Below are 27,019 nucleotides of genomic sequence, written 5' to 3'. Positions count from 1 at the left end.
CCCATCTGGGGTTGTCTGTCTCTCCGCCGTATCTGCAAAATGCAAGGGGGGGGGGGGACGCGGAGCCTGTCCTAAAACAAGAGAAATAAGCAAAGAAGATAAAGACAAAAACCAAAAAATATAATCCAGAAACAATGGAAATGTTTAAACGGTTATTTATGTAGACAAGGATTAAGTGTAAGGTGTTGGTTGTGTTTATGAAAGATTTAGAAAACTTATTGATTGGAATATTTGTATGAGATTGTATGGGGGAAATATGGAATAACAGATACAGTTTTGCTTAAAACATATATAGGAAGTGCAGTGTAAGTGATGGAAGTCAATCCATGAAATTTTATTGTTGAGATATTTGTAGAATAAATTTGGAAGAAATTATTCCAATTTTTCTTCTTCCAGTTTTTCTTCTTATTTTTTCTTTTTCTTTTTTCTTTTCTTCCTTTTTTCTTTTTTGTTCTTCTTTTTATATGGGTGTGCTTATCTGAAATATATACAGTGGTACCTACGGGGTACATACGCTTCAGGTTACAGACTCCACTTACCCAGAAATAGTACCTCGGGTTAAGAACTTTGCTTCAGGATGAGAACAGAAATCATGCTCCGGCGGCGCAGTGGCAGCGGGAGGCCCCATTAGCTAAAGTGGTGCTTCAGGTTAAGAACAGTTTCAGGTTAAGAACAGACCTCTGGAACGAATTAAGTACTTAACCCGAGGTACCACTGTATGTATGTATTTGCAGTATTTTGCTTGTATTTTGTAATAATTATGTAGATAAAATTTAATAAAAAATAAAAAAGAAGAAAAGAAGAAAAAATGGGCATGATCAAAGCAGCTTGTGAGGTCCACAGTCTTCTGGCGGTGCCGGGAGAGTGAGAAGGGCAAGAATTTATATGGTTACGGGCAGTGGCGTAGCGTGGGTTGCTGGTGCCCGGGGCGGAGCAAGTGCTGCACCGCCCTGGTGGACTGGGCAGCCAGGGTAGAGGCACGTCCCAGGGTGGGGCACATGCAGAACTTGCGCAGAGGGTGAATGCAGAATGCAGCCACAGCCCTTTCAACATGAACCAAGATGCGCAACCTGTCGCCTGGAGGAGATGGAGGGGGCAGAGGGTGCCTCACAAGGGCTGATAGCAAAGGCAAGGCTCCACCGAGTGGCGGTGGCAAGGCGCGAGGGAGGCACGCTGGAGGGCGCATGCCCTGGGAGTGCTCAGGGCTGCCGTCACCCTCATGTGCCCTGCCGTTGCCCTCTGGCCATGCCCCCTCCTAATAATAATAATACTAATAAAAGCTCTGGTTTTCCCAGTAGTGATGTATGGAAGTGAGAGCTGGACCGTAAAGAAGGCTGATTGCCAAAGAATGGATGCTTTTGAATTCTGGTGCTGGAGGAGACTCTTGAGAGTCCCATCGACTGCAAGAAGATCAAACCTATCCATTCTGAAGGAAATCAGCCCTGAGTGCTCAGTGGAAGGACAGATCCTGAAGCTGAGGCTCCAAGACTTTGGCCACCTCATTAGAAGAGAAGACTCCCTGGAAAAGACCCTGATGTTGGGAAAGATGGAGGGCACAAGGAGAAGGGGACAACAGAGGACGAGATGGTGGGACAGTGTTCTCGAAGAGACCAGCATGAGTTTGACCAAACTGCGGGAGGCAGTGGAAGACAGGAGGGCCTGGCGTGCCCCTGGTCCAGGGGGTTACGAAGAGTCAGACACGACTAAACGACTAAACAACAACAATAATAATTTATTATTTATACCCCACCCATCTGGCTGGGCCTCCCCAGCCACTCTGGGTGGCTTCCAACAAAATATTAAAACACCGTAATGCATCAAACATTTAAAGCTTCCCTAAACAGGGCTGCCTTCAGATGTCTTCTAAAAGCCTGGTAGTTGTTCTCTTTGACATCTGGTGGGAGGGCGTTCCACAGGGAAGGTGCCACCACCGAGAAGGCCCTCTGCCTGGTTCCCTGTAATTTGGCTTCTCGCAGGGAGGGAACCACCAGGAGGCCCTCAGCGCTGGACCTCAGTGTCCGGGCAGAACGATGGGGGTGGAGACGCTCCTTCAGATATACTGAACTGAGGCCGTTTAGGGCTTTAAAGGTCAGCACCAACACTTTGAATTGTGCTCAGAAATGTACTGATGCTGTTGCTGGGGTGGTGCCCTGCTGCTGGGTGCCTTGACCTTGACATCTCGGACAGCCCAGGGGTGGGGTGCGTGCAGGCACACCTTTGTAGGCCACAAGGAGGGGGTGGTACTGCCCCAGCCCCAAAGGCCCAGTCTGGGCACGGTTTGCCTCCCCACCGCCCCAGAAACTCAGCCCAACGAGGGAGCAGGTTGTGCCCTCTTAGAATTTTGCACCCAGGGCAGTCAGCCCTCTCAGCCCCACACTATGCCACTTGTTATGTGCCACCCCAAACTCCGAGACTTCAGGGGGTCTGGGCATTTACCCAGATATTGTGGGATGTAAACACAGGAGCAGTCAATGACAACATTCCTAGAGTGTACATGTTAGAACATGGGGAGGGATGTCTGTCCAGCAAGCAGGTAAACTTCCTGGGGACGGACTTCCTCCGCATGTGGCCAGAGGTGGGTGTGGCCTCACCTGTGCAGGTAATGACAAAAGCACAGGGCAGGCAGCCATCTCTCTCTCTCTGCCATTTTTCTTCGATGAGGAAACATCTAAGGATGCTCTCTTGGCTCCCAGCCAAGAGAGGAGATAAGGACTATCTTGCTACAAGATAGATTCTAAATGTATGTAACCTTTTTAAGCTGTCTGCCTTCTGGGATCATATTGTGAACAGAACGTGAGTAAACTCTTTTATGCTTTTATAAAGACTGTGTCGTGTCTTGTATTTTAAGAGGGAACAAAAGGGGAAATTACCAGGGTAATTATTATAGAGGTTCTAGCGAACCTGTGCACACGTTACCGTTGCGAACTTAAAGGGGAATGTCTATAAACTCTGCTGATATTTTGGGAACTTGTTAGCACAAGTTGGATAAGGATATAATTAGTCAATATATCCTCTCCTGCACCCCAGAACATTCCCACAGATTTTGGTTTCCTTGGAATGAAGGCAGGTGGAGATTGTGGTGTCTTCAGGATATGTGGTTTTATCTGCGCATATGTACAATCTGAGACTCCTCTGTTCCGAACTTAAAAATGGAAAGCGTAATGCTGGTGGTCAACAAAAGAGGTTTAAGGACTCTCTCAAGGCAAATCTTTTAAAAATGTAGTATGAACACCAATGATTGGGAAACACTGGCCTGCGAGCGCTCCAGTTGGAGAACAGCCTTCACCAAAGGTGTCATGGGCTCTGAAGACACTCGAACTCAGGGCGCAAGGGAGAAACGTGCTAAGAGGAAGGCACGCTTAGCAAACGCTCACCGCGATCAACTCCCACACGGAAACCAATGTCCCCACTGTAGAAGGACGTGTGGGTCCAGAATTGGCCTCCACAGTCCCTTAAGGACTCATTGTTAAAACCGTGTTTATGGAAGACAATTTTACTCAGCTACGAGGGATCGCCAGAGAAGAAGAAGCATAGGACAGAGGGGCTCGCAGCATTAACCCCCGAACAGATCTCGCTTCTCTCCTTCAGTCACACCTTTGGATCCAGCACAGAGCAAGGAGGTCTCTATGGCTCCAGCTTCCAGGCTGCTTTCAGCTGAGCTCATGCCTAAATCTGTTTTTGTTCTCCTGCCTAGCAGCCAGGTGAAGTCTCCCTCATTTAGTTGTAGCTCCTGCGACCTGGCTGGTTCTTCTGGGATGCTGATGAGGACACTTAACTTGGGCAGCCAAGGCCATTGTCTTACAAAGAGACTTAGAATTGTAGAGTCATAACTCTTAAGGGACCCTGAGTCAAGAGCAGGGGTAGGCAAGCCCAATCGCCTTCTCAATCTGGCCCGTGGACGGTCCGGGAATCAGCGTGTGGCAATCTTACTCAGCTACAAGGGATTGCCAAAGAAGAAGAACCTTTTGCAACACTTGTTGACCTTGTTCCTCTTACAGCCATTTCCCCTCTGAGCTCCTCTTATAAGAGGGGTTCCACGCATTCACATTTAGGCAAAAATTCATCGCGCTTCCACCTAACCATGACTGGCGGCAGCTTTTGGCAAGGAAATCCTTAGTTTTCTCAAGCTTTATTAGCACATGACTGATGTGAAGGGTCGCATGGCATTAGGGCGTGTCCAAAAGCACAGTGGGCAAACGACCAGCCTCCCAAAACATACAGTGAATTGATCCAGATTGGTCTGGAGGGAGATCAGTCAACATCAACATCTACTGTGATTCGTTTGCAGGGAAGTTAGATGGAGTTGCAAATATGACGGTGTCATCCCACACTGTGCAGTGCATTTTCTCGTTGCCTTCCTTGCTGGAAAAAAGCCTGATTCCATTAAGAAAGGGATCCTTTGTTGTGTGAGACCTTGCAGTGCAACGTAATTGTGCACCCTGCAATTGCCAGTTTGGGGCTGAATGTTGTTGCCCAAATAGTATTTGTTGTTTCGTCTAAGGTTACCAGAAGTCCCCTTTTCCCCGGGACAGTCAACGGATTGACACATCAGTCCTGCTCCTGCCAACCTAGGAGTTCAAAAGCACGTCAGAGTGCAAGTAGATAAATAGGTACCACTCCGGCGGGAAGGTAAATGGCGTTTTTCCGTGCACTGCTCTGGTTCGTGGCTGGCTCTGGGGTTGCGGCGCTCGTCTCACTTTATTGGCTGAAGGAGCCGGCGTACAGCTTCCGGGTCATGTGGCCAGCAGGACTAAGCCGCTTCTGGCGAACCAGAGCAGCGCACGGAAACACCGCTTACCTTCCTGCCGGAGCGGGACCTATTTATCTAATTGCACTTTGATGTGCTTTCGAACAGCTAAGTTGACAGGAGCAGGGACCGAGCAACGGGAGCTCACCCCGTCGCGGGGATTCAAACCGCCGACCTTCTGATTGGCAAGTCCTAGGTTCTGAGGTTTAGACCACAGCGCCACCCGTGTCCCTCGCAAGCCCTATAAAACTCACCCCTTCTTTTCCCTCCTCCTCTCCACGCCAAATACACACACACATTTCATTCTCTGGCTAGGGCGATGGGCTGGCCAGAGGCCACGCTCCTCGCTCGATATAGCCGATGAGGTTCTGTCCCAGAGCACCTGGCCTCAAAAAGGGACTTGTGAGTAAGACACAGCATGCGCGGCCCCCAAGAACAGTTTGTGCTCCAGACGCTCTGAAGCAGGTCATGCGCTAGAGAGAAGCAGCAGCCCCTTTGCCTCTTCGGAGGGGGAGACTGAGAAATAGGCTGGGAGGTGGGTGAGCGTTCTGAGCTGCGGCCTTCCCAGAGGGCACCTCTGCCGGGTACCCATCTCATTCCCCTGGCCACCTGGGGCAGCAATTATAGACCTGTGACTCACGTGGATCTTGCGGAGCCTGCTAGCTCATTTGAGACCCAGACACATTGCAGCCGTTGTTGCTTCTCTGCCACTTCTCGAAGGCCCCAGGGTTTTTTTCCCCATGCTGCCCAAGCAAGGTCTGGTCAAGTGTGATCCCCAGGAGCGAGAAAATCCTCGTTAACGCCCGCAATGCGTAAGAATATAAGGAGAGCCAATAATAAATCTGTGTAGGTTTATTCAAAGGGATGCGGGTGGCGCTGTGGGTTAAACCACAGAGCCTAGGACTTGCCAATCAGAAGGTTGGCGGTTCGAATCCCCGTGACAGGGTGAGCTCCCGTTGCTCGGTCCCTGCTCCTGCCAATCTAGTAGTTCGAAAGCACGTCAAAGCGCAAGTAGATAAATAGGTACCACTCTGGCGGGAAGGTAAACGGCGTTTCCGTGCACTGCTCTGGTTCACCAGAAGCGGCTTAGTCATGCTGGCCACATGACCTGGACGCTGTGTGCCGGCTCCCTCGGCCAATAAAGCGAGATGAGTGCCACAACCCCAGAGTCGGTCACGACTGGACCTAATGATCAGGGGTCCCTTTACCTTTACATCCTCTCCTGCCACCCTGAACATTCCCACACTGCCTTCACGCGGAAAAACGCAACCAGGACAGAAGAGAGCCAAGCCTCATGTATTTAGAAAGGTCTTTGTTTTCCCCATTCCTTTTTTTACTGAGTTACAACATAGAACAAAGACGAAAGAGAAAGGTCTGCAGACGGTCTCCAGCGGCTTTTTGGGGATGGCCCCCTTCTTGGACGGAAGTCGGGAGCAGAGCTCGACGAACGAGACGTGGAAGAGGTGAGGAGGGGGCGACGGACCGTGAGGTGACAGAGGACGGGTGCCCACAAAACATGCAGGACAGGGATCTGGCGCCCCGGATCCCGGAGGGCTGCGCTACAATCCACATGCCGTGGCTCCCCCACCTGTTGCTACCTGGGTGGGGCCTTGATTGTTGGAAGCGCTGTCGGACGAGGACAGTCCCGGGGGACCCAAACAGGCCTTAAGGGACCTTTCTGCATCCTGGTGGTCCCCGAACCATCACACCTGCATCGAAAGTGCAAAGAGGGACACACACACACACAAACACACACACACACACACAAACACACACACACACAAACTCTGTGAGCGTTCCTAGGGCCAGGAGGAAACGGTGCGCAGCTATGGGACGAGACCACGCTGGAGAAAGAGGAGGGGGACGGAGCTAGGGGTGGAATGCATAGATTCAGGATCCGGCCCAGGTTGGGGATAAGCGAGAAAGGTAATCACTGATGGCGGAGAACGAAAGAAATTCACAGGTCGATCCGTTCTGCTGCGGGCCCCTCCGGAAGTTGCTTCCCGTTCACAGTGTGTTGAAACAGACTTTAAAATATTGCCTAGAGGAAATTGCCCCCCTCCCAGCTCCCCACACCTCTTCATCCCAACCCTGGCTGGCACCTTTTCCTGCTGCGAAAGCGCATCAGGTCCCTTCCGGTTATTGCAGAGGCCAGCCACCCAGAGGGCAGGTATTGCTCTCGGTTGCCCCCTCGGGCTGGCACAGAAGAGCCGGGGGGGGTAAAAGAGGGGAGAGGTACCATGGGGTCCCCAAGTCCTGCTTTTTCCAGGGGGGGGGCACCATGAGGTGAGACAGACTCATAGCCATCTCTCTTCCCTCCCAGCCAACGCCTTGGCTCCTCCAGGTTGGGACCACTGATGGGGAGACCGAGGACTGCGCCCCAGAGGTCCCCAGCGGCAGGGGAGGGGGTAGGGCAGGTGGGAAGCTGGAAGCCCGGTTGCAAGACCCCCCCCCCCAAAAAAAACCCCCACCTCAGCTGATCCTCAGCAGAAGCAGGAAAGGGAGGGGAATGGATAACTGATGATGGGTGAAGGGTCGCTTGGCACGGCTGATGGCGAGACCGGCTTTCTGAGCAGCGGTTGGGTCGACGGGGGGCGGTGGGGGGGACAAGTGCTCAGTCCTCACAGAGTTGGGGTGGGGAGGGGTACGTGGCGCAAGGGGCCCTCTCTTCGAGGGGCGGGTGTCCAGGTGTGCAGGCTCCTCAGGGCGACATCCAGCTGCTGGTGTATCTCTTTACGCAGGGGTAGAGGAGCAGGCCCCCGGCAAGGACGGCGAAGAGAGCGAGGGGCTTCATCCCTCCGGCTGGGACCTGCAGGGGAGGAGAAGGAGAAAGGGGGGGTCAGCGAGGGAGCCTTAAAACCCACCCACCTGGCTCCAACCCTGCTCCATGCACTAGGGTTAATTGAACCACAAGGACATCCACAGGCGTGCATTGCAACCCGCGCTTTCAGCACGCGGGGGGGGGGCAGGGGGCTCATGTTCAAATCCCGCTTGCTGGGTCGCCGCCAGACATCCGGTCGGCCGCCGCGAGAACAGGGCGCTACACTGAAGGGCAATTGGATTGATCCTGTAGCCTTTTATGTTCTTATGAAGGTGATTCCTAGGAAGGCTGGTAGCTCAGCCATCTATCTATCTACCATTTATTTATTTATTTCTGAGCTGGTAGGTCAGTGATTTATCTATTTACAGTGGTGCCCCGCAAGACGAATGCCTCGCAAGACAGAAAACCCGCTAGACGAAAGGGTTTTCCGTTTTGGAGGTGCTTCGCAAAACGAATTTCCTATGGGCTTGCTTTGCAAGACGAAAATGTCTTGCGAGTTCCTATGGGGTTTTTTCCTTCCCCCCTTTTGCCCAAGCCCCTAAGCCGCTTATCAGCTGATCCTAAGCCGCTAAGCCGCTTATCAGCTGATCCGCTAAGCCACTTATCAGCTGATCCGCTAAGCCCGCTAAACCGCTAATAGCGCTAATCCGCTAAGTCGCTAATGGGCTTGCTTCGCAAGACAAAAAAACAGCAAGACGAAGAGACTCGCGGAACGGATTCTTTTCTTCTTGCGAGGCACCACTGTATCTATCTATCTATCTATCTATCTATCTATCTATTTAGTGACCCTGGTGGCGCTGTGGGTTAAACCACAGAGCCTAGGACTTGCCGATCAGAAGGTCGGCGGCTCGAATCCCCGCAACGGGGTGAGCTCCCGTTGCTCGGTCCCAGCTCCTGCCCACCTAGCAGTTCGAAAGCATGTCAAAGCGCAATTAGATAAATAGGTACCGCTCCGGCGGGAAGGTAAACGGTGTTTCCGTGCGCTGCTCTGGTTCGCCAGAAGCGGCTTAGTCATGCTGGCCACATGACCCAGAAGCTGTACGCCGGCTCCCTTGGCCAATAAAGTGAGATGAGCGCCGCAACCCCAGAGTCGGCCGCGACTGGACCTAACGGTCAGGGGTCCCTTTCCCCTTTCCCCTTTATATATTTATTTATTTCTGAGCTTGTAGCTCAGTCATTTGTTTATTTATCTATTTATTCATTTCTGGGCTGGTAGCTCAGACATTTATCTACCTATCTCTCTATTTATTTATTTCTGAGCTGGTAGGTCATTTATTTATTTATTTATTTATTTATTAAATGTATTAGCCACCCTATTTTTATTTATTTTTGCCAGGAAAACCCAAAGCAACTTACAAAAGAAAAAAAGACATGCATTGAAACCGGGTGGGAGAAATACGTTAAAACACCCTCCCTTATTCTGGAAAGCCACCAGTAGTTACAAGCTGGTGTAGCTCAGTCGGTAGCTATGCCAGGGTTGTGGGTTCGAGACTCGCATTGGGTAAAAGATTCCCGAATTGCAAGGGGGTTGAACTAGATGACCCTCGTTGGTCCCTTCCAACTCTATGATTCTGTCAAAAGCCAGAGGAGGTTGAGGAGGAATGTTTTTGTCTGTTGGAAGCCGCCCAGAGTGGCTGGGGAAACCCAGTCAGATGGACGGCATGCAAATAAATAAAGAGTTGTTGTTGTTGCTGTTGTTGTTAATTGAATTTATATACCGCCCTATACCTGGGTTGTGAGTGGGTCTCAGGGCAGTTCACAGAATAAAATCAAGATATAAAACCACAAAATACAGTGGTGCCTCACAAGACGAAAAGAATCCGTTCTGTGATTCTCTTCGTCTAGTGGTTTTTTCGTCTTGCGAAGCAAGCCCATTGACGGATTAGCGGATTAGCGCTATTAGCGCTTTTAGCGGCTTATCGGCTGATCGGATCAGCTGATAAGCGGCTTAGCGGCTTAGAAAAAGGGGGGAGGGGGGAAACCGCAGGAACTCGCAAGACATTGTCGTCTTGCGAAGCAAGCCCATAGGAGATTTGTTTTGCGAAGCACCTCCAAAACGGAAAACTCTTTCGTTTTCCGTCTTGCGAGGCATTCATCTTGCGGGGCACCACTGTACCTCATAAAAATAAAAACAGCAACCCAATACACCCCCCCCAAAAAATTACATTTTAAAAGGGCACAGGATGTAAATTGGATCAACCAAATGAGGAACGTTTTTTGCCTGGTTAATATTATTATTGTCGTTGTTATGCCTAAATGAAGGTGCCAAAAAAAAAAAAAAAGCACACCTAAGAACTCAGGCCAATGTAAGTTTCAGCAGTGGGAGGGGTCCCTACTCGCAAATCAATAGTTAATAGTAACAAAAACTAATCCATTCAAAAGTATGTATTCTGACAAGGATTACAAACTCAAATAGAGATTACAAACTCAAACTCATAAAAATATGTCTAACACAATAATTCGTTACAGCATTAGAGATAAGAGTTTATGGGTAGAGATAAGTTCATGTGAGTCCATAGTCAGATTCGACGTGAAGGTCTTAGTTTCAATCACTTAGCAGAAGTCAGAAGTCAGTTTAGGATCAGAAACCAGGACAGGGCCCTATTTCGATGTATTCACCTTCATCAGCTGAAGTATCAAATATTACATGAAAATACATTTAAATTCTAAATTGTCATAAATTATAATATATAAAACAGTATTATATAACATTTGGTTCCTTGCCTAATTTTTAAAGGGCCGTGTAAGTTTGAAGACTTTCGGATAAATATATCCTGTTATTTTCTATGTTTCTCAAGGATAAGAAGGATACATTTATGATTGAAACGAAGACCTCCACGACGAATCTGACTGTGGACTAACAGGAACTTATCTCTACTCATAAACTCTTCTCTCTGATTCTATAACGAATTATTGTGTTATACATATTTTTTTGAGTTTGTAATCTCCATGTGTGTTTGCAATCCTTGTCAGAATACATACTTCTGAATGGATTAGTTTTTGTTACTGTTAACTATTGATTTGCGAGTACAGTGGTGCCTCGCAAGACGAAAAGAATCCGTTCTGAGAGTCTCTTCGTCTAGCGGTTTTTTCGTCTTGCGAAGCAAGCCCATTGACGGATTAGCGGATTAGCGCTATTAGCGGCTTTTAGCGGCTTTTAGCGGCTTATCGGTTTAGCGGATAAGCGGTTTAGCGGCTTAGAAAAAGGGGGGAAGGGGGGAAAACCGCAGGAACTCGCAAGACATTTTCGTCTTGCGAAGCAAGCCCGTAGGAGATTCGTTTTGCGAAGCACCTCCAAAACAGAAAACTCTTTCGTCTAGCGAGTTTTCCGTCTTGCGAGGCATTCGTCTTGCGGGGCACCACTGTACAGACCACTCCCACTGCTGAAACGGATATGGGCCAGAGTTCTTGGTGTGCTTTTTTCTTGGTATCAATGAAGGCACCAGGCGAGCCTCTCCTGGGGAGAGCATTGCACAAACAGGGAGCCATTTCAGAAAAGGCCCTGTTAGAATCACAGAATCGTAGAGTTGGAAGGGACCCTGAGGATAACCCAGTCCAGCCCCCAGCAATGCAAGACTATGCAGCTGCCCCACACGGGAATCAAACCTGCAACCTTGGCGTGATCAGAACCACGCTCTAAGCAACTGAGCTATCTTGTGCTGCCACCCTCTGGGCCTCTCGTGATGGAGGCAGGTGAAGAAGGGCCTCAGAGGATGATCTCAGGGTCCAGGTCGGTTCATATGGCTAGAGGCGGTCCTTGAGGCATCGCAGTCCCGAGCAGTTTAAGGCTTATAGGTCAAAAAGCAGCACTTTCGAGCTGGGAAACTACCGCATTTTTCGCTCCATAAGACACACTTTTTCCCTCCTAAAAAGTAAGGGGAAATGTGTGTGCGTCTTACGGAGCAAATGCAGGGGGGAAGCAGGGAGGAAAAGCCCCCAAGAGCCACACACAAGCTCCGCGCGGCTCTTGCGGGTTTTTCCCCAGGAGGGAGAAGGGACTGACGCAGCCAGTCAGTCCCTTCTCCCTCCTCGTTGAAAAGCCCGCAGGAGCCCCACACTCCTTAAAGGGTGCGCGGCTCCTGTGGGCTTTTGCGGGAGGTTGGGGGTATTGCCATAGCCGCGTGCAGCCCCTCTGGCCGGGAGAGGCTGCGCGCGGCTATGGCAGAAGCCAAGACAGAGAGCGGGATGGATCCCGCTCGCTGTCTTGGCTTCTTTGCTCTTTGGGGCTTGGGGGGGGGGGGACCCAGGCTTCCCTTGGCAGCCCCAGAAGCTCTGGGAGAAGCAGACAGATTTTTTTTCTTGATTTCCCCCTCTAAAAACTAGGTGCGCCTTATGGAGCGAAAAATATGGTGATTGGCAAGCCAGGATTGGCATTATATGCTCAAACCGGTGAGCAACCTGACTGCTGGGTTTTGCAAAGGGAGGTTGTAGGAAGCGCCTCTTAACCCGGCGTTCACCCAGACAATGCCTTCCAGATGTTTCTGCCCTAGAGCCATGGCCGGATTTAGGTCTGACAAGGCCCTCAGCTACTGAAGGAAATGGGGCCCTTACTGTGTCCAGCTGTCCTTTCTCAACAACAAATGGTCGCTGTTTTTTGTGTTGAATATATGCTAGGTGGTGATTTATGGGCCTAAGAGGTATATCAAGCCATTTGCACATAACAAAACATGTATTTTATCAAAGTAATATTTTGAGACGCTGTGGTCTAAACCACTGAGCCTCTTGAGCTTGCTGATCAGAAGGTCGGCGGTTCGAATCCCCGCGACGGGGTGGGCTCCCGTTGCTCGGTCCCAGCTCCTGCCAACCTAGCAGTTCGAAAGCAGGCCAGTGCAAGTAGATAAATAGGGAAGGTAAATGCTGTTTCCGTGCGCTGCTCTGGTTTAGCCAGAAGCAGCTTAGTCATGCTGGCCACATGACCCGGAAAAACTGTCAGCGGTCAAATGCTCGCTCCCTCAGCCATTAAAGCGAGATGAGCGCCGCAACCCCAGAGTCGTCTGCGACTGGATTTAACTTTCTGGGGTCCTTTACCTTTACCTTTTTAATACAGTGGTGCCCCACAAGATGAACGCCTCGGAAGACGAAACACTCGCTAGACGAAGGAGTTTTTCGTTTTCTTAGCCACTTCGCAAGACGCATTTCCCTATGGGCTTGCTTCGCAAAACGAAGCTTGCCCCGCAAGCTCCGGGGATAGCGGGGAAGCGCAGCGCGCCTTCCCCTCTCTCCCCGGACCCCTTTTGAACCAAGGGGCGGCAACGGGGAGAAGCGATTCTCCCCGCCGCCCCTTGCTTTAAACAGGTCCCCGGACGGTCTCCATAGGAACGCATTGATTGATTTTCAATGCATTCCTATGGGAAACCGTGCTTCGCAAGACAAAAAACTCGCAAGAAGAAAAAACTTGCGGAACGAATTAATTTTGTCTTGCGAGGCACCACTGTATTTCGGAAATGAACATCCAAGTTATTTTTCCTTTAATTTTTTTGGGGGGAGCCCCAAGAGAGTGGGGCCCTAAGCTATAGCTTGTTTAGCTCATAGGTAAATCCGGCACTGGGACGCGGGTGGTGCTGTGGGTTAAACCACAGAACCTAGGACTTGCCGATCAGAAGGTTGGCGGTTCGAATCCCCGTGACGGGGTGAGCTCCCATTGCTCAGTCCCTGCTCCTGCCAACCTAGCAGTTCGAAAGCACGTCAAAGTGCAAGTAGATAAATAGGCACCTCTTCAGCAGGAAGGTAAACGCCGTTTCTGTGCGTTGCTCTGGCTTAGTCCTGCTGGCCACATGACCCGGAAGCTGTACGCCGGCTCCCTCAGCCAGTAAAGCGAGATGAGCGCCGCAACCCCAGAGTCGGTCACGACTGGACTTAACTGTCTGGGGTGCTTTACCTTTACCTTTTTAATATTTTGGAAATGTACATCCAGGTTTTTTTCCCTTTGATTTTTTTGGGGGGGCCCCAAGAGAGTGGGGCCCTAAGCTATAGCTTGTTTAGCTTATACAGTGCTACCTCAGGCTACACACGCTTCAGGTTACAGACGCTTCAGGTTACAGACTCCGTTAACCCAGAAATAGTGCTTCAGGTTAAGAACTTTGCTTCAGGATGAGAACAGAAATCGTGCTCCAGTGGTGCAGCACATTAGCTAAAGTGGTACTTCAGGTTAAGAACAGTTTCAGGTTAAGAACGGACCTCCGGAACGAATTAAGTACTTAACCCGAGGTACCACTGTATGTAAATCCGGCACTGCCTAGAACTCCCATCAGCCCCAGCAGGAAAACCTCTTGAAAGGCTTTCCTAACCCAAAGTCTATTTTTTTAAAAAAGGAATTGGCTTGTTCCTGCTCTGCCTCACCGGAGGAGGAAATGCAAGCATGGGGAAATGATTTGTTGGGAAGAGGGAACAGGCTGTGAGGCAGGCGATGGGTTGGGGAAGGAGGCGAGAGGGAGGGGTGCTGGGCAGGTGCATGGGTGTAACTGCAAGAGCGGAACGACAACGACAAAGCAACCAAATGTAGGATACGGGGAATGTGTGTCCTTGCTTCATGCAGGAGACGCAAGCCAAGCGCAGCCTAGCAGACCAAGCGGATGATACCAGTACCTGATTCGGGGAGTTAGGAAGACATCTCAGCCCGCCAGCACCAAAGCAGGGCTACTATGATAACCAGTCCTATGAGAGGGAGGGAGATGATGGCGGGAGGGTCAGGCACGTGGGGGACCTGTGGGGTTCCGGGGGGCAGTGTGGGGAGGGAGAGCGTGGGATGAGGGCGGAGGGGACGCCACAAACACCACGGAGGGGAGATGAGCCGAGGCAGGGGACGAGAGAAAGAGAGAGAGGAGAGAGAGAGAAAGAAAGAAGTTAGGTCACAGGGTGTTTTGGCTGCCCGTGTGGGACGGGGGTCTGAAATTTCGGGCCCGGATCCTGCTTCAGAGCCGCCTGCGTGCTATGACTCTGCACCGAAGAATTTGGTTGTCTGGGAAGGAGCTGGCTACGCAGAATTCCTACCACCCACCGGGAAAGGGATTGCGATTGTGCTAGAATTGGAGTCAGTCAATGTGTGAGTGTGTTTTTAACCACACAAGACATTATGCAGGAATTGCTGTGTCTCTCGAACCCTGTCGTCTGGCGTTTGTGGGCACAGCACCCCCAAAAGCGCACCGGCGACTGATCCCCACATAGTATCTGGCGCTGCTAGAAGTGCCGCGTGATACCTGCTCCGCATTTGTAAGAAATCAATCTTTCCGTGCGAAGCCTCCTGCACTTTCAAACTCCCTGCCCAATGACAGCAGGCAGGTGCCTTTCCTGTATATTTCTCAGCGCTTGCTAAAAACATTTCTGTTTGGTCAAGCCTACCCAGACGCGGGTGGCGCTGTGGGTTAAACCACAGAGCCTAGGACTTGCCGATCGGAAGGTCGGTGGTTCGAATCCCCGTGACGGGGTGAGCTCCCGTTCCCTCAGTCCCTGCTCCTGCCAACCTAGCAGTTCGAAAGCACGTCAAAGTGCAAGTAGATAAATAGGTACCGCTCTGGCGGGAAGGTAAACGGCGTTTCTGTGCGCTGCTCTGGTTCGCCAGAAGCGGCTTAGTCATGCTGGCCACATGACCCAGAAGCTGTACGCCGGCTCCCTCGGCCAGTAAAGAGAGATGAGCGCCACAACCCCAGAGTCGGCCACGACTGGACCTAATGGTCAGTGGTCCCTTTACCTTTACCCAGACAGGCAGAACGCGGATGTGTGTTTTAACCAGCTTTCAGTTTCTTGCTGGTTTTACCTTTTGAACGTTTCAAAGTATTGCTGTTAAAGCTAATTTTATTTCCCCCTTCTCTTTGTAAACTGCGTTGAGGTATGTCTCTCCCCACCCCCACCCCCACCCCCAATCAAATGGTGCATAAATTTATTTATGAAATAAACAAATAAAACGATTAATATGTCCCTGTGGAGACACTGAGGCGGCTGGTTGTTAAAAGCCTGTCTGGAGAGGACAGCTGCGTTTCGGAAATGTTTTGCACCCAAATTCAAACTTGAAGCAAATTTCGCATTATTATCTGATTCATGCTGTACTTGTGGTGTTCATGCTATTGCTGTTTGTTGCTTGTAAGCCGCTTTGGGATTCGTTTGAACGGAAAGCGGCATAGAAATGCAATCAGTCAATCAATCAATTAATCAATCAATCAATCAATCACCTCTGCTTCAGGGAAAGGGTTGCTCCAGCCCCCAGCTCCCCACTGGACCAAGCAGAGCAACCCGCGACACACACACGCACACACATGCCCAAACGCCTCTGAGGATTTACCCGTCCTCCGATGGGGATGGTGCCGTTAAGTCTCTCAATCTCTTCCTTGCACATCCGCAATTCCTCGTGCAGCTGCTCCCGTTCGTTCTGGCTGAGCCAGCACTTACTCTCCATCTCTCGCAGGATGTCCTGGGTTTGGTCGTGCTGCCAGAGAAGAAGGAAGAGCAGAGGGTCAACGGACAAGCCAGGCATCCCTTCGCATACCTTTCCGACGCATGGGGTCTTAGTGGGATCCAGGAGCAGCTGGTGGGACTGGGTAGGGCAGGAGGCACGGAGGCCAACAGCAGGTGGCGCCAGAGCCACTGGCTGGGCACGATGTGGTGGTCAGGTGGGATTGCTATGAAAAATTATGAAAAATGGAGCAAGCTGTTGTGTCAACGATGAAAGCATTGCTTGAGTGGGCTTGAGTCATTGACAATAATTTCTGATCAAATCCCACAAGCCTCTACATCTCTGCCCCATTTTCTCTCAGTGGCGTAGCGTGGGGGGTGCAGGGGGGGCCGGCCGCACCGGGCGCAACATCTGGGGGTTAGGGGGCGCAAATCCACGGGTTAGGGGGCGCAAATCCACGGGTTAGGGGGCGCAAATTACTTGCCTTGCCCCGGGTGCTGACAACCCACACTACGCCACTGTTTTCTCTACTGCCCATTTTCTCTGCCTGACAGGCACGTATAAGCATTCTAAAACACAGACCAGTTGCTTCACCAGACATCCTCAGTACCTAAGATAAGGAGGTAGCCTTGATGTAGATTTTGTTAATCTTTAGGTAGATCTTAAGGGCCAGGAAGAGAATTCACAAGGAGATGCTAAATACTATCTTTCCTTGCCTGTCCTTCCTTTCCTGTTTACTGCCTGTTTATGACCTCCAGGGTTTGCTAAATGGTTTCCTCCTTGATTCCTGTTTTATTTAGCCTGAAGATGTAAAGGTAAAGGTAAAGTTACCCCTGCCCGTACGGGCCAGTCGTGACCGACTCTGGGGTTGCGCGCCCATCTCACTTAAGATGCCGGGGGCCAGCGCTGTCCGGAGACACTTCCGGGTCACGTGGCCAGCGTGACAAAGCTGCAACTGGCGAGCCAGCGCAGCACACGGAAACGCCGTTTACCTTCCCGCTATAAAGTGGTACCTATTTATCTACTTGCACTTAAGAGTGCTTTCGAACTGCTAGGCGGGCAGGAGCTGGGACCGAACGACGGGAACTCACCCCGCCGCGGGGATTCGAACCGCCGACCATACGATCGGCAAGTCCTAGGCACTGAGGTTTTACCCACAGCGCCACCCGCGTCCCCTACATGCCTGAACATGTACGCGTGCTCAAATTAGTTCTTTGTAGTTAAAAGGATTTCTCTGATCTAACTTTGTCCCATGTGGTTTTTTCGAAATGCTCAGGGGAAATCTGATTGGTTCTTACAAGCGCTTGTTAAAAGTTCTTTTGTTAATAAAGGGGAGCTGGGCCAGGGTGCGACAGATTATTATTGGCACTTCCTCCCAGAGTCTTGCTGGCCAAGCCTTGTGTGTATTTTATTAATCAGGGTCCAATCCTTCCTTTGCCTTTGGAACGCAACAGCACTGCCAATTGATTCTAGTTTTGTCCCCATCCTCTTCCCCTTTGCTAAGTTTAGCGGGCAGAAGCCCTGGAGTGAAGGAGGAGGGGAAATCTGACAGGCAGGGCTCCCCCCCCCCCTGGATTGGTGGTCCAAAATAAGGCAGGCAAGTCGGGGCCGGACTGAGGTTAGTGGGGCAGTTCCCCATACGGCACCAGGGTCTGCAGATGCAACCCCTCAGATTCAGGTAGTGCAGTTACCGTAGTGGGGAGGAAGGGATCTTGTGTGATGCAGCAGCAAAAAAAAGCTAACATTATTCTAGGCTGCGTCAACAAAAGTACAGTGGTGCCTCGCAAGACAAAACTAATCCGTTCCGTGAGTCTCTTCGTCTAGCATTTTTTTTGTCTTGCGAAGCAACCCTATTAGCGGCTTAGCGGATTAGCGCTATTAGCGGTTTAGTGGCTATTAAAGGCTTAGCGGCTATTAAAGGCTTAGCGGATTAGCGGATAAAAGGCTATTAGCGGCTTAGCGGCTTAGAAAAAGGGGGGAAGCGGGGGGAAACGGAACACTCGCAAGACGTTTTCGTCTTGCAAAGCGAGCCCATAGGGAAAATCGTCTTGCGAAGCAGCTCAAAAACGGAAAACCCTTTTGTCAAGCGGGTTTTCCGTCTTGCGAGGCATTCATCTTGCGGGGCACCACTGTATCGTGTGCAGATCAAGGGAAGTCATAGTCCCGCTCTATTCTGCCTTGGTCAGACCACACCTGGCATACTGTGTCCAGACCACAATTTAAGAAGGGTGTTGACAAGCTGGAAGGTGTGCAGAGGAGGGCAGACAAGATGATCAAGGATCTGGATACTAAGCCTGATGAGGAACGGTTGAAGGATCTGGGTATGTTTAGCCTGGAAAAGAGGAGACTGAGAGGAGATATGAGCGCCATCTTCAAATATCTCATGGAAGAGGGAACAAGCTTGTTTTCTCCTACTCCGGAAGGTAGGACTCGAATCAGTGGCTTCCAAGTTACATGAAAGGAGACTGATGGCGGTAAGGAAAGTGATGGGAGAGCACACTGGACAGTGTGGACTGGCCCTTGCTTTGACATCACATCATCTCGCTTCCCCAGAACGAGTGCCCATTAAATAGCCAACCGTGGTCTAATCTCCCTGCAAGGGATCTGGCTTGCAGGACCCTAAGAGCAGCCTGTGCTTCTCTAAAGCAGTGTTTCCCAACCGGTGTTCCGCGGCACACTAGTGTGCCGCGAGACGTTGCCTGGTGTGCCGTGGGAGGGAGGCGGGCGAGGCGGGCGGCGAGAGGCGGGGCGGCGGCAGCGAGGAGAGGCCGCCCAGCGCGGGGCTCTCGCCGTCTGCCTGCCTGGCTGCCTGCGTGGCGCTGACGTCACGGGGCTGTAACGTGCCCCACATAGGCACACGCGGGGCGGCGAGCAAGCTCCCTCCCACATCCCATCGCCGGCTCTGCACCAGGCGGTAGAGCTCGGCGAAGTCGCCGCGCTGGAAGGCCAGCAGTGTGCGCGCCTTGGCCAGGCTCTCGCCCGCCTGCGCCTCCAGGCACGGCGCCTCGGCGTCGGGCGGCAGCGAGCCCAGGAAGCGGCCCAGCCGGCCGGGGTCGCCCGCCTGCAGCAGCGCCTCGCACACGCACGAGACCTGCTCCGCCGAGAAGCGCGGCGAGCGCGGAGGATCGGGCGCGGCGGAGGCCAGCCCCGCGCTTGGAGAGGACGCAGCAGCCGTCGCCAAACCCGATCCTCCTCCTCCTGCTCCGCCGCCATCCTCTGGCTCTCGGCCGGGAGGAGCCTGCGGCGACGGGGCGGGCGCAGAAGTTGGCGCGCCTCCTCGGCAGCGCCTTCGTCCTCCTCCTCCTGCCTCTGCTCTCCTCCGGCGGTGGGGGCGCGCCGCCCTCCCCGGCCGGGGGGCTCGGCGGGGCCCGCGGGGAAGGAGGCCATGTTCGCGGCGCGCGGGATCGCGGCCCCCCTCGCCCGCCTCCGGCCCGCTCCCCTCCCCCTGCGCGCTGCCCTAGCCGTGTGGGTCTCCTCCCCCTGTGCCGCCGTCCCCTTTCCACATCCTAGGAGCCGCGGTCCGCCTTCCGCCCCCGGGCCGTGGCGCGGCTCCCAGCCCGGGCTGGCCTCCACCTCCTGGGACGCGCGCCCACCCCCGCGGCCCCCCAAACTTCGGAGCAACTCTCCAGACGCTTCTCCCCCGCCTCGGTCTCCCTCCTTTCCACTTCTCTTCCCCCCTTCCTTCCCTCTTTCTTTCTCTTTCTCTCCCATCCGCCTTTCCTTCTATTAACTTTCCTTTCCCCTTCCCATGTAGAACAGTCCCTGCTAATAAAAACCTAGCATATTTGGAAGAGGGATGCTAGCCTAACCATTACCTTCTATGCTGTTACTATTTTTTTATTTTTTTTTACATAAGTAAAAAGTGACCTTTCCCCATCTGGCATGGTGGTGTGCCTCGAGATTTTTTTCATGAAACAAGTGTGCCTTTGCCCAAAAAAGGTTGGGAAACACTGCTCTAAAGAAGATCCATATTAATAAATGTATACAATATTGTGACACCAGTCTGCGGCTGGACTGGACTTGGAAGCTGGCGGGTGAAAACTTAATACTTGGCTACCAAGCCCAAGCAGTCACGAAATTAAAAGACGCTTGCTTCTTGGGAGAAAAGCAATGAGAAACCTAGACAGCATCTTAAGAAGCAGATACATTGCCTTGCCAACAAAGGTCCATATAGTTCAAGCTATGGTTTCCCCAGTAGTGATGTATGGAAGTGAGAGCTGGACCATAAAGAAGGCTGATCGCCGAAGAATGGATGCTTTTGAATTCTGGTGCTGGAGGAGACTCTTGAGAGTCCCATGGACTGCAAGAAGATCCAACCTCTCCATTCTGAAGGAAATCAGCCCTGAGTGCTCACTGGAAGGACAGATCCTGAAGCTGAGGCTCCAGTACTTTGGCCACCTCAGGAGAAGAGAAGACTCCCTGGAAAAGACCCTGATGTTGGGAAAGATGGAGGTCACAAGGTGAAGGGGACGACAGAGGACGAGATGGTTGGACAGTGTTCTCGAAGCTACCAGCATGAGTTTGACCAAACTGCGGGAGGCAGTGGAAGACAGGAGTGCCTGGCGTGCTCTGGTCCAGGGGGTCACGAAGAGGCGGACACGACTAAACGACTAAACAACAACAACGACCAAGCCCAGACTCCTGCAGTTTGCATGCATATTTTACTGGACCCTTTACAACCACCCTGTAAGGAAGGCCACTGTACTGCTAACGCAGAGCTGAAAAACATGGATTTCCCACCCAACTCCTGATCAGCACCTGTTCCTATACATCATGCCTACCTCACTTCCGTCTTCCCTCCCTGCTCTGGCTGCCTCTCCCGCCTTCTGCTCTGCCGCTCTCCTTGCCCACTCCGGGAGGTCAAGATGGTCCTTGTCTTCTGTCCTGCACTGGCTGCGTGGGGCTTGGTCGCTCTGCCAGGGCAAGAAGAGGGGCACAGAGGGCAAGAGGGTCAACCTGTGCCCAACATCCAAAAACTCCATGCCCTGTTGTTTCTGACCTGCAGGGAGGGTTACCGGCCTTCTCTGACCTCGGAGAGCCTTCCTGATTTTTTAGGCTGCAGATCCCTCCAGCCCCAGGCGGCGAGGCCAGCTGCAAATATCTGAAATATCTGGAAAACCCCTGACTGGAGAAGGCAGCTTTTTCTGGTTGCCTCTTCCTCGCCCTTTCTCCGGACGAAAATGTCCCAAATACAGCAAACTTTCTCTCCACCCCTTGATCATTTCAGCTGCCCTTGTAGGGCACCCTATACTCTTAAAAAATAAAAATTATGCTTTTCAGGTTCATACATTTCACTAGTTTTGCAATCATTTTAACACAGGCACAGGCAAACTCCGGCCCTCCAGATGTTTGATTTTTGATTCTATTTTATTGTTATCTACACTTTATACATATTTTATGCTGGTGGGGGTTTTTTTTGTAGCATCAATTAAGTGTTTTAAATTTGTTGTTAACCGCTCTGAGCCCGGTTTCCTGAACCGGGAAGGGCGGGGTATAAATAAAAAATTATTATTATTATTATCATGGCATCTCATTCATGTGTCATGATCTCAACCACCACGTTCCATGACCTCCTTAACCCTTCGCCAAACAATTCTTCCAGGGTTCCTTGAAAGGGGGTGCACCGTTTAAAAACCCCTCCCCATACCTGCGCCTGGTCCGGATCCGTCTCGCTCTCCTCCCTCCTCACCTGGTAGCACAAGTCAGCCTCGCTCTCTGGTTTCGACAGCTTCTCCTCCTCGTCTCCCTCGCTGGCCGTGCCCGCCATCTCCACGGACTTGAAGGAGACGCTGCCGCTTGCGTGGGGCGTGGCCCGCCAGTTGATGGACGGGGGGTGGTCCGTGCTCCCCTCGGAGTCCGAGTCGAGGGAGGGAGAGTCGTCCGACTTGCTCCTTGCTCTGTTCGGAGGGAAAGGACTGAGAGGGAGATACAGTGGTACCTCGGGTTACAGACGCTTCAGGTTACAGACTCCGCCAACCCAGAAATAGTATTTCGGGTTAAGAACTTTGCTTCAGGAGGAGAACAGAAATCGTGCTCTGGCGGCGTGGCAGCAGCGGGAGGCCCCATTAGCTAAAGTGGTACCTCAGGTTAAGAACAGTTTCAGGTTAAGAACGGACCTCCAGAACGAATTAAGTTTGTTAACAGAGAAATCTGAGGGGGCTCCCTTGGACAAAAAACAAGGACACCAGCTATTATTATTATTATTATTATTATTATTATTATTATTATTAGCCATTCAAGGTGGTAGCCATCACTATAACCAGAACATTTGCCCCAGGGGTGTACAGGTAATAATAATAATAATAATAATAATAATAATAATAATAATAATAATAATAATTTGTTATTTCTACCCTGCCCATCTGGCTGAGTTTCCCCAGCCACTCTGGGCGTCTCCCAACAGAAGGTTAAGGTACAGGTAAAGGGAACCCTGACCATTACGTCCAGTTGTGACTGACTCTGGGGTTGCGGCGCTCATCTCGCTTTATTGGCCGAGGGAGCCAGCGTACAGCTTCCGGGTCATGTGGCCAGCAGGACTAAGCCGCTTCTGGTGAACCAGAGCAGCGCACGGAAACACCGTTTACCTTCCCACCAGAGTGGTACCTATTTATCGACTTGCACTTTGACGTGCTTTCGAACTGCTAGGTGGGCAGGAGCAGGGACTGAGTAACGGGAGCTCACCCCGTCGTGGGGATTCGAACCGCCAACCTTCTGATTGACAAGTCCTAGGCTCTGTGGTTTAACCCACAGCGCCACCCACGTCCCTTCAACAGAAGGTTAAAAATGCATTAAAACATCAGTCATTTAAAAAAACTTCCCTAAACAGGTAAAGTGCAGCAGGGCTGAGGAGGGACTTTAACTCTTTCCACTTTGCTCCCGGCAAAAAATCCTTGCTCTAAAGCTGATATTTGCAGAGGCAAGAGAGTCAGCATGGTTTAGTAGACAGCGTGCCGGGTTAGGACATGAGAGACGAGGGTTCAAATCCCCACTCGGTCATGAAGCTGACTGAGTGGCCTCGGACCAGTCACAGTCTCTCAGCCGAACTTACCTCTCAGGGCTGTTGTGAGGACTGAGCTGGGAGAGAGGAGAACAAGGCATGCCACCTTCAGCTCCTTGCAGGAAAGGTGGAATATTCTAGGTTTTTTCGCTCCATACGGCGCACAGGACCATAGGGTGCACCTCGTTTTTAGGGGGGGAAATAAGGGGGGGGATATATTTTTTTTCCCCAGCCCCAAAGAGCAAAGAAGCCAAGACAGCGAGTGGATGGATCCCGCTCGCTGTCTTGGCTTCGTTTTTAGCTTCCCCCGACCCCAGCCCCCAGAACAGGCTGCTATCCGCAAGCCTTCGGAGCCCGGCGGGAACTCCTGCCGGGCTCCGAAGGCTTGCAGATAGCTGCCTGAAGCCTGGAGAGCGAGAGGGGTCGGTGCACACCAACCCCTCTTGCTCTCCAGGCTTCAGCGAAAGCCTGCATTCGCTCCATAGGACACACACACATTTCCCCTTCATTTTTGGAGGGGGGAAATTGCATCCTATAGAGCGAAAAATACGGTAAACGCAATCGAATAAAATGTTCCGGCTCCTCGGGGTCCTGCCACAAGCCATTGGCTGCCATGCGCAATCCCGGGACATGGAGACTCACCTGTATTTCAGGGCCTCCAGTCTCTCCAGCTGGTTGACCATGATCTTGTTGCTCTCCTGCAGGATTTGGTACTCGTTGGTCAGTTCCTGGTACTTAATTCTCAGCGTCCGGAGTTCCTCTGCAAAGCACAGCCACCGGGATGAAACATCATTTGCTGCGGCCGAGCAGCGCATTTCAGGGGGATTATTCCATCTGATTCAAGGTTTGGTGGGTAAGATTGACAAAGTCTTTTTTTTCCTGGATGCCCACCCTCCTTCCACTCCCTTCTTATTTTTAAAAAGTTTTCTGCCAAGTGTATAAAACAGAAAGTTAAATGAGCATAAATTGTGGGTTTTTTGCATTGGGTATTGATTATTTCCCCACCAGGTCCAAGACATTTTTCTTGTGACTTCACTGGACTACAAAGCCCATCATCCACATGGCCCAAGGTCAGGATGGTGGGAATTGTAGTCCAGGATAATCTGGCGAGTTCCGCATTTGCTGCTCAGAAACGAGCATGGGGAGGTTGAACCAGGATGGCTGATAGCACTGTTATATGAATTCTAAGGTCTTATACATATAAGATAAATGTTCATAAATGTACAAGGCAAACACATACATAAGTATATAAACCACATCTCTGACATAGTACAGAGCAATCCTGAAGCCATTTTTGACTCTCCCAAATTGACCTCAAATATTTCTCTGTGAGGAAGGAAGGAAATGGGAAAAGCTTTCTAATTGTCTTTGGACTGTAAGGGCTTACACCTCCCTGTAAATACAGTCTGGCAAGTACCGTATTTTTTGCTCTATAAGACTCACTTTTTCCCTCCTAAAAAGTAAGGGGGAATGTGTGTGCGTCTTATGGAGCGAATGTAGGCTACACAGCTATCCCAGAAGCCAGAACAGCAAGAGGGATTGCTGCTTTCACTGCGCAGTGATCCCTCTTGCTGTTCTGGCTTCTGAGATTCAGAATATTTTTTTTCTTGTTTTGCTCCTCCAAAAACTAGGTGCGTCTTGTGGTCTGGTGTGTCTTATAGAGCGAAAAATACGGTATCTGTTAAGCTGAGCAAACTTATCAATATGCATAAGAGATTCAGGAACTAAGTATTTACCATCTCCAAGGAATGGCCAGGCTACCCAGAAAAGGCAATCAGATAATAATAAGGCATTATCAGGTATCTTGGCAGACAGGAGAGAAGCAAGACACTCAAATTTCTGCTGGGGACCACCTCTTTCTGTGATGCATGTATGGTGCTTTGGGGGGTGGTCTTGAGCTACAGGGGAGGCGATTTCAAAAGTCTATATAAGCGCTTGAACACCAGTGTTCTGGGTTCCTCCTTTCCCTCCTTGCGTGGGGTGAGCAGGGGACCCTGTTGTAACAGTTTAATCAAGATCAGGCTTACTAGCTGCTTAGCTTCTCAATACAGTGGTACCTCGCAAGACGAATGCCTCGGAAGACGAAAAACTCGCAAGACGAAAGGGTTTTGCGGTTTTTGAGGTGCTTCGTAAGACGAATTTCCCTATGGGCTTGCTTCGCAAGACGAAACGTCTTGCGAATTTGTTTCCTTTTGAAGCGGGAACTGGGCTGGCAGGGAGCGAGCGAGGGAGCGACCTTTTCCAGAGGGATCCTCTTCTGGAGAGGGCACAGAGGAGGCAGGTGGGCTGGGATCCGGCGGATCTGGCTGGGTCTCTGCGCCGCCTCTGCCTCTCTCTCTCTCTCCCCCCCTCCCCACGTGGCTGCTCCATTTTGCCCTAACTGCGCGAAGGCAGGAGGAGGCAGGACAAAGGAGGAGGAGGAGGAGGCATCCACTGCGCTTGGGCCGCCGCGAAGGCGCCTTTGCGGGGGTGGGAAGAAGCCGGGAGCAGCTGCCGAGACTGTGGGGAGCCCAGCGGCGTGGCGCAAGGTAACAGGGGGAGCAAGGGAGAGTCCGCGCCGGGCGCTTCGTGCATCCGCCCTCGGTTCCTGGGCTCGAACTTCCTTTGGCACCTCGTGGAGAGAGAGGGAGAGGAGCGGGCTGGGGCTTTGATGTGGGACGTGGTTTGGCGGAGCGAAGACGCGGCAAGGCTTGGCGACAGAGGAAGGGGGGTTGTTTTCGTGGGGAGGTGGTGTCTTTGCCTCTTCCCGGCAACAGACCCTCCAGGCTGGGGAAACTCCTGTGCTTTGCCCGCTATCCCATTATAATACAGTACCAGGCTGGATCCATGCTTCGCAAGACGAAAAAATCCGAAAGACGAAGAAACTCGCAGAACGGATTAATTTCGTCTTGCGAGGCACCACTGTATACAGTGGTACCTCAGTTTACGAACTTAATCCGTTCCAGAAGTCCGTTCTTAAACCGAAACTGTTCTTAAACTGAGGCGTGCTTTCCCTAATGAGGCCTCCCATAGCCAGCGCCCTTCTACCGTTTGGCGTCTGTTCTCAGACTGAGGTAAAGTTCGCAAACGAGGACACTACTTCCGGTTTTGCGGAGTTCATAAACCGAATCATTCATAAACAGGACTGTTCTTAAACCGAGGTACCACTGTACTCTGCTTGGCCTCTGTTATTTTCTCCTACCGATAGAAAACCTACATAAGGACTCTACACAGGCTCTTGGATACCCCATAAGGGGAAAAGGAACAGTCTTTTCTTATAACAGTACAGTGGACGCTTGGGTTGCGAACGTGATCCGTGCAGCGTCCGCAACCTGCAGCACCACGTCTGCGCACGTGCAGGTCGCGATTCAGCACTTGTGCACACACACAAGCGCCAGAACCCGAAAGTAACTCAATCTGGTTTTTGTAAACAAAAATCTGCCCTTTTTTCCCTTATGGGGTATCCAAGAGCCCATATAGAGTCCTTACATAGGTTCCCTATTGGTAGGAGAGAAGAAGAGAGGCCAACCAGAGGGTATTGAGAAGCAAAGCAGCCAGTAAGCCTGATCTTTATTGATCTGTTGCAACAGGGTCCTTGCTCACCACACGCAGGAGGGAGGAGGAACCCAGAACAATGGCGCACAAGGCCTTATATAGACATTTTAAATTCCCTGCCCTGGAGATCAAGACCACCCCTCCATACATCATACATACATCACAGAAGGGGTGTAACCCAAGACAACCCCCCAGATACATCATACCTACATCACAGAAAAGGCGGTCTACAGCAGAAATCTGAGTGTGTTGTTTATCTCGTCTGACAGGTTACCTGTTTAATGGACACTTGATTGGATTGCCTGAGGAGCCTGACCAGTCTTTTGTAATGATAAATACTTAGTTCCTGAGCCAGGTCACAGGCTCACACCCTATCTTAAAGGTAAAGGTAAAGGGACCCCTGACCATTAGGTCCATTCGTGACTGACTCTGGGGTTGTGGCGCTCCTCTCGCTTTATTGGCCGAGGGAGCCGGCGTACAGCTTCCGGGTCATGTGGCCAGCATGACTAAGCCGCTTCTGGCGAACCAGAGCAG

At 51.4% G+C, this 27,019-nt stretch overlaps 1 protein-coding gene across 4 annotated transcripts in view; it reads right to left on the bottom strand.

The window, feature by feature from the left end:
- Window positions 1-6,044: 6,044 nt before the first annotated feature.
- The window catches only part of CCDC136 (coiled-coil domain containing 136), a 50,777-nt gene continuing 29,802 nt past the window's right edge, over window positions 6,045-27,019 (bottom strand). For 3 of the 4 annotated variants that reach the window (XM_082239064.1, XM_082239067.1, XM_082239066.1), the window contains exons 5-9: window positions 23,594-23,711; window positions 21,644-21,869; window positions 20,736-20,867; window positions 15,844-15,987; window positions 6,045-7,556 (exon numbers count right to left, since the gene is read on the bottom strand). In XM_082239064.1, the coding sequence (XP_082095190.1) occupies window positions 7,449-7,556; window positions 15,844-15,987; window positions 20,736-20,867; window positions 21,644-21,869; window positions 23,594-23,711 (728 nt within the window). In that variant the 3' untranslated portion in view covers window positions 6,045-7,448. The remainder of the gene's footprint in view (window positions 7,557-15,843; window positions 15,988-20,735; window positions 20,868-21,643; window positions 21,870-23,593; window positions 23,712-27,019) is intronic. The other variant, XM_082239065.1, reaches the window with a different exon arrangement.

Source organism: Podarcis vaucheri (assembly GCF_965113315.1).
Source record: "Podarcis vaucheri genome assembly, chromosome: 10".
NCBI lineage: Eukaryota > Metazoa > Chordata > Lepidosauria > Squamata > Lacertidae > Podarcis > Podarcis vaucheri.
Note: the sequence above shows the minus strand (reverse complement) of the source record. Positions and strands in the feature narration are given on the sequence as shown.